This window comes from Chinchilla lanigera, unplaced genomic scaffold (genome assembly GCF_000276665.1).
Source record: "Chinchilla lanigera isolate Chin_1 unplaced genomic scaffold, ChiLan1.0 scaffold00057, whole genome shotgun sequence".
Taxonomy (NCBI): Eukaryota; Metazoa; Chordata; class Mammalia; order Rodentia; family Chinchillidae; genus Chinchilla; species Chinchilla lanigera.
The window spans coordinates 382756-389860 of NW_004955458.1; the positions used below are offsets into that span (position 1 = coordinate 382756).

Sequence of the window (7105 nt, forward strand, 5' to 3'; positions counted from 1 at the left end):
AGATGTTCAGGGGCCCTGGAGAGGCTCAAGTGTTGTGAGTGCCACGCTCATCAGAATATTATTGTGTGTGTGTCACACACCCCATCCCATGATCACATCACACACTCCATCTCATGGTCTCAGGAAGCTGTGTGCAGTGACAGCCTCCTCCCTGACCTTTAGCCTGCAGGACAGGGGCTAGAGGGTGAGCCATGCTATGTGATGAGCTCCAGGGAGGCAGTCTCCCTCCTAGTCACCGGTGTAGCCACTGGCCCTGTGGCCAGGATGACAACAGGCTTAGAGCTGGCCGGCTGGGTGGTGGCCAGGGTGTTGAGGGGATGTGGTCACCCCTGTGACAGCCAGCAGAGCAGAGCCAGGATCTGATAAGCGCTGCGTTTAGATAACCTGTCCTCCTGAAAGGACTTTAGTCTTTGGAGCTGTTAGCTGAGCGGAGTGGGACAAGAGCTCGGCAGGCAGGCAGGCCGCGAAAGAAGGAAGGGAGCCAGCTGCCTACTGCCCTCCCAGGCCCACCATGGAGCCTTGTGGGGCCTGTCTGCGTGCACAGAGAAGAGAAGGGCTAGGAGGGGAGCAGGAGCAGGAGCAGGAGCAGCGACACTTCGGAGAAGGTGAGTCCTGTTGGGAGGGCATGAGGTACCGACAGGGGTAGGGCAGGGATGCATTATTGAGCAGAACCTCCCACTGCCTAACTTCAGTCCTTTCTTCTGGAATGGGAAGTGGTGGACCGCACTCACCTGGGTTCAACCCCTGACACCAATTTCTTTTTTTTTTTTTTTTTTTTAAAAAAAACCTTCCTGCCATCCTGGGAGGCCAGGGAAGGCAGATGCTGGCCTCTGCCTCACACTGCCCAGCCAGGTGGAGGAGAAAGGAATATTCACAATGCTGGCCTTGCCTTGTCTTTCTGACCCCTTAACCGCAGAGGGTAAATGGAGTAGCTTCCTGTTCCCTGGGTGCCCCGTTTCCAGTCATATCACCAGGTTCCCTCTTGCAATGGCTTCTTTACGCCCCCACAGAAATGACTTCCCCTTCTGTTGTTCTATCCAAGATACTAGATATTGACTGTGTCGGGGGCAGAGAGGCAGCTGAGCATTCAGACAGCATTTCCTGGTCAAAGGATGCCTCTGAGTTTGCAGAACGCTAACTCCACCCCCAGGAGTGTGTCCTTTAACCTCCTCCTCCTAGGAAACGCAGAGCCGCACAGAGCCCTAGACTTGGTGCAATGGACGCGACATATGGAGGTGAGGAACCTCACAGGTCAGAGGTCAAGGCGGACAGGTCATGGGGCGGTAGGAGGCAGGGTTAAAGACTGATTGGTGTGGTGATAAGGTGATGGCTCGAGTTCAAAGCTCAGATTAGAATTAAGGGTTAATATGGAGGTGTTCGAGACACAGGCCCTCAGGGCAAGGACCAAACATCAACTAGTGTAGTTTCTCTGCTAGTGTGGCCAGAGGTTGCTCCACGTGCGCTCCTGCATGTGTGCGCTCCTGCATGTGTGCGCTCCTGTGTGTGTGTGTGTGTGTGTGTGTGTGTGTGTGGTTTATTTGTTTATGTATTTTTTTATTTTTTTGTCCTTTTGAGACAGGGTCTCGCTATGCAGTTCAGGCTGAACTTGAGCTCACTCTGTAGCCCAGGCTGGCCTCAAAATCAAAACGATCCTTTTGCCTCAACCTCCCTAGTGCTGGGATTACAGGCATACACCACCACGCCCGGTTTTATTTTATTTATTTATTTATTTTTGTCTTGTGTGTGGTTTATTTGATACAGAGTCTAGCTATGTAGTTCAGGCTAGCCTTAAACTCCTCATCCTCCTATCTTGGCCTTCCAAGCGCTGGGATTACAGGTGTGCACCAGCATGCACACCAGTTTCCAGCTGTCATTCTTGATTCTCACTGCTGTCCCAGGAAACCTGGAGATAAGGGTGAAAAGGCCGGTCACCATTTATCCCTAGCACTTAGCGCTTGGCCCTGCATAGAGAGAAGCTTAGTAAATGTTTGGCAAGCGAAAGGCTGGATGGATGGGTAGAAGGACAGTGCGCTCTGCCCTGCCTTTTGTCCTCAGGCTGTGAAGAGGCAACTGCTGGAGCAAGCACAGGGCCAGCTGGTGGAACTGCTGGATCGGGCCATGAGGGAGGCTGTGCAGTCCTACCCGACACCAGATAGACTTCTATCCTCCGCTCCCTCTGATTCAAAGAGCAAGTGAGTCTGAGAATCTAGTGGGCTAGAAAGGACTGCAGGGTCTTCCTCCATTGTAAGGATCGCGAGCAATAGACATGCAGCCTGCGGCAGCCTTGGCACAACCTTGACTTCAGCCTCCTCTCTCCTTCCCTTATGGCCTTGTCTTCCTGACACTGCTCTCTAGCTTCTGGGCCTGCCTTGTTCCTCCCTGGCCCTGACCTTCCCCTGCTACCACCCTTAACTCAGAAGTACTGATCTCCCGCATGGCCCTGCCCTCTGCCCACCTGCCTTTGGGGTCTGACTCTGAATAACTGTCTCATTTCAGGAGCCGGGAGCCACCCCTTGGGAAACGAAAAGTTTTCATCATCCGAAAGTCTCTGCTTGAGTAAGTCAAGAGTGAAGATGGGATAGGAGGAAAAGAAAGGACTTCAGCTGGTGGCCCGGGGCAGCTTATTGCTCATGCCTAGGTTCTAGGTGGTTTGTGGGGAGGTTCTGGAGAGCATCTCTGAGGCTGTTTCCCCCATTTGCTTGGGCGTGGTTATAGAAGAAAAGCCACCAGGATTAGAAGTCTCAGTCACGTCCCAGCCATAGCTGGAATTTCTGGATCAGTAGGCCCCATGCCCTCGTGCGTACAGTTGCCTGAGTGATCCACTCAACCTTGAGTGTTCTGCTACACTGACCTTTGCAACCTGCCCCACCAGTGAGCTGATGGAGGTGCAGCATTTCCGTACCATCTACCACATGTTTGTTGCCGGCCTGTGTGTCTTCATCATCAGCACCCTGGCCATCGACTTCATTGATGAGGGCAGGTAGGCACCCTCCCACCCTAATAGGCACACAGATCAACCACTTGGTCCCTGTACCCCACCACCCCCCGGAACCAAGAAGGCATATATCCCCCTTTGATTATCGGACACACACCAGTGTGGCTTTCAGCAACTTCTCACCTAAAATACTCTTGGACTCCTTCCCTCCCCAGGCTTGGATGGGCCTTGGTCTGTCCGTGGAGGGACCGTTATTTTGAGGACACCGTGCCCCTCTCAAATTCTTCTCAATGACAGTCTTTTCTTGAGCCATTAGTAGGTGTGTGCACACATATGCACCCCCCCACACACACATACACTCCTTCGCAAGTTAGTGTATTTATTCAAGTAACCTCCACTGAGTAGCTATTGAGTACCAGCCCTGGGCCCAGAGAGGTGAAGGGGCAGCCCCCATCCAAAGCTATGAGCCAGTTTCAATATTGTGGGGAAAACAGATGTGCACACAAGTGCCTTGGCAGGTTGATTTTCCCACAGAGCACCCCTCCGCCATTCTGAGGATGAGCCCCAGGGCTACTGACCCCTGAGGACCGGTATTTTTGCCTCTGCCCTCAGGATCAGTAAGTGGTAAAAAGAAGAGAACCAGAATCTCCAGGTTCACATGTAGCATTTCTTTTTGGGAAACTTTTTGTTAATTACTAGTTTTACAAGGTTAAAATCTCAGTTAAAAGTTTACACAAGGAAGCTGGGTGTGGTGGTGCACGCCTGTAAGCCCAGCACTCGAGAGGCTGAGGCAGGAGGATCATTGCGAGTCTGAGACCAGCCTGGGCTATAATGTGAGCTCAAGGCCCGCCTGAACTGCATATCAAGACCCTGTCTCAAAAACAAAAACAAAAACAAAAAAAGAAAGAAAAAGGAAAAAGGAAAAAAAAGTTCACAAAGGGGCGCAGTTCAGTTGTAGAGCACTTGCCTAGCATGAGCAAAGCCCTGCACTAGGAGAGGGGTGCTCAAGTACAGTTTTTATTATAAAGTGACAGTGCTTCACCCCCTCAATCTGCAGTCTCTCCTCAGAAGTAACCGTTTTTGACAGTTCTAAGATTTCATCCAGAGCATTTGCCATGCATTCAATCAGTATGTATATAGGAACCAAAAAGAAGTATGTTGTAAGGGTTTTCATAAATAAAATATGTACCCATTACTTCGCAATTTGTTTTTATACCCCCTAACTTAGAGATATTTCCTTGTCAACCCATTGATCTTAATGACGAGAGTGTGGAGGTGCCAGATTTTATTCATTTAGTCCTTTATTAATGTATATTTAGGTTGTTTCCAATTATTTACCTTTACAAAGTATACACTTTTCTGTTGGGGGGAGGATGGTTTGTTTTGTTTTTTCATTTTTTTTTTTTCCGGTACCAGGAATCAAATTCACAACCTTGCGCTTGCCAGGCAGGCACTGTGCCGCTGAGCTAAATCCCCAGCCTCGAGGACAGTTTTTTTGAGACAGGGGTCTCACTATGTAGTTCATAGTGGCCTTGAATTCACTATGTAGCCCAAACTGGCCTCAAACTCATGGCAATCCTCCTGCTTCAGCCTCTTAAGAGGTTCATCCTTACTGGGATTACAGACATGCACCACCATGCCCAGTAAAGCACACACTCTTAACCTAGGGACAATCTGTGTTCTGTTAGCTTGAGTCTACAATACAGACACTCCAGAGGAACAAAACTAATGATAAATCGAAGTTAAATTCTGACTATCTCAAACCCTAACAGCTGTGTTACAGAGTACTGAGCCCTTTCAGAACACCATAGAATTCACAGAAGGCTCTAAAGATCATTTCGAGTTTCCTCTGGCAATGCCTTTCGCCCAAAGTCCTGGGTCACCGAGGCTTTACCCTGAACACCTTAGCAGATGCACCACACAGCCTTATCAAGACACCTCAGCTGGGGGCTGGGGATTTAGCTCAGCAGCAAAGCACCTGCCTGGCAAGCGCAAGGTCATGAGTTTGGTTCCCGGTACCGGAGAAAAACCAAAAAAAAAAAAAAAAAGGACACCTCAGCTTATCTTCCACGGTCAGGACACGGATGAGCTATACTTTTGTCTCCTCTCTACCTCCCCTACCCCAAGGCTGTTGCTAGAGTTTGATCTACTGATCTTCAGCTTCGGACAGCTGCCCCTGGCACTGGTGACGTGGGTCCCCATGTTCCTGTCCACTCTGTTGGTGCCCTACCAGGCCCTGTGGCTGTGGGCAAGGCCCCAGACTGGGGGCTCCTGGGCGCTGGGGGTGGCCCTGGGCTGTGTGCTGCTGGCTGCCCATGCTTCATTGCTCTGCGTCCTCCCGGTCCACATGGTCCTGAAGCATGAACTGCAGCCCGCTTCCCGCTGCGTGCTGGTCTTTGAACAGGTGAGGGTGAGGCCTGCTATGGGACTGGGGGATGGTGAGCTGCACTATACGGTGGGGGCTTGTGAAGAAGGCAGGGGATACGGTATTGGCAGGAATGGGGTTGACTGAGGATTTGAGAGAACCCAAGGGGCTCCAAGGAAAGCAAATGGAAAGGGGTTGCTAAGCAAACATAATCTGACTGCATAGGCACAGGGGGTTGGTGGGAGGAAGTCCCCACCCTGGCCTCTCCTGGCCTCCTTACCCTTTGTCCCAGCAACTGTCCGTGTTAGATAATAACGCCACCTGACAAAACCAGGGAGGACCGCTCTGACCAGACAGATCTTAACTCTGCTTGCCTCTGTGGTAAACAAGAGCACAGAGAGGTTAAGTGATTTTCTCAGAGCCACTTGGCAACTTGGCCTCTCTTCCTGTCCACCTCAGGTCAGGCTGCTGATGAAAAGCTACTCCTTCCTGAGAGAGACCGTGCCTGGGACCCTTCGTGTCAGAGGAGGTGAGGCTTTCAGCTGGCCCTGTCATGAACTCGGCCCGCTTAGCCGGTTGAAGAAAGCCAGTAACTGCAGTGTTCTCATGAAAGCTCTGCCTTCCCGTGCCATCTTGCCCAGCAGGCCCAGCTTTGGCCTTCAGTGGGCTCTGTGGGCTTAGTCATTAGGGTGTCCAGGCCCCACTTCTGAGAGATGCGCTCTGGTGCCCAGGACTTCTGATCCTCTCCTGCTCCCAGTCCCGCCTGGAGAAATGCAGGGTTGGGAATGCATATGAGGAAGTTAGGAAAGAAGGGCAAAGAGAATGGGTCGTGGCCCTGTGGCTGCTAAGTGAAGCTCTGGGCACAGTAGGCTCTGCATTGAAAAATGGGGTGCCTGGAATAGAAGCAAAAGCAAGGGTATAAGCCAGTGTGGTGGCACATGCTGTAATCCCAGCACTCTGGGAAGCTGAGGCAGGAGGATCACTGGTTCAAATCCCTACTGAACAACTTAGCCAGATGCTCTCTAAATAAATAAATAAATAAATAAATAAATAAATAAATAAAAAGAGCTGAGAATATAACTCTGTGAAGGCCCTAAATTCAGTCTCCAGTACTGGAGCAGGGGTGGGCAGACCCTATATCCAGCCCCTTGCCCATCCACCTGTGCACTCCCTAATCCCACTCCCCATACCCGCCCTCACCCTCCTCTCCTGACCCACCCTTCTCATTCCTCCCCAGGTGAGGGGGTCTTGGCCCCCAGTTTCTCCAGCTACCTCTACTTCCTCTTCTGCCCCACGCTCATCTTCCGGGAGACTTACCCCAGGCAAGACCCTGAGCTCCTCCCCAGATTCCCAGGCCCAGGGGGAACCTTGCACTTTTACTCTTCTCTGCACGAGTCCTTCTTGCCCCAGGCCCTGGCCACTTGCTCAGGACGCACCCCACAATAAAGATGGGAAGGAAGCCGGGCGTGGTGGTGCACACCTGTTATCCCAGTACTTGGGAGGCTGAAGCGGGAGAATTGCTATGAGTTCGAGCCCAGCCTCGGGTACAAAGTGAGTTCAAGGCAGCCTGAACTGTGTAGTGAGATTCTGTCTCAAAAGGACAGAAAAAAAAAAAGATGGGAAGGAAGTGTGAGGTAGATGCCTGTCCCCCTCATCGAGCCCATGATGGCACTAGAATGATCAACCGTCCTTGTTTGCCCAGTTCTGTTCCGATTTTAGTCCTGAAAATCCTACACATCTCGGGAAACCGGGAATGGCTGGTCACCTTAACTGACACCCAAGCTAAAAATTCAGTTGCCTTCTTT

The 7105-nt window shown here is 51.3% G+C and overlaps 1 protein-coding gene across 7 annotated transcripts in view; it reads left to right on the forward strand.

Annotated features, from left to right (window-relative positions):
- The first annotated feature begins 367 nt into the window (after nucleotides 1-367).
- Nucleotides 368-7105, forward strand: part of Soat2 (sterol O-acyltransferase 2) — a 10881-nt gene continuing 4143 nt past the window's right edge. For 2 of the 7 annotated variants that reach the window (XM_005397145.2, XM_005397148.2), the window contains exons 1-8: nucleotides 373-605; nucleotides 1180-1235; nucleotides 2056-2192; nucleotides 2497-2556; nucleotides 2873-2980; nucleotides 5063-5339; nucleotides 5760-5829; nucleotides 6538-6622. In XM_005397145.2, the coding sequence (XP_005397202.1) occupies nucleotides 512-605; nucleotides 1180-1235; nucleotides 2056-2192; nucleotides 2497-2556; nucleotides 2873-2980; nucleotides 5063-5339; nucleotides 5760-5829; nucleotides 6538-6622 (887 nt within the window). In that variant the 5' untranslated portion in view covers nucleotides 373-511. Of the gene's footprint in view, nucleotides 606-1179; nucleotides 1236-2055; nucleotides 2193-2496; nucleotides 2557-2872; nucleotides 2981-5062; nucleotides 5340-5759; nucleotides 5830-6537; nucleotides 6623-7105 lie in introns of all 7 variants that reach the window. The other 5 variants (XM_013521028.1, XM_005397150.2, XM_005397151.2 and 2 more) reach the window with 5 other exon arrangements.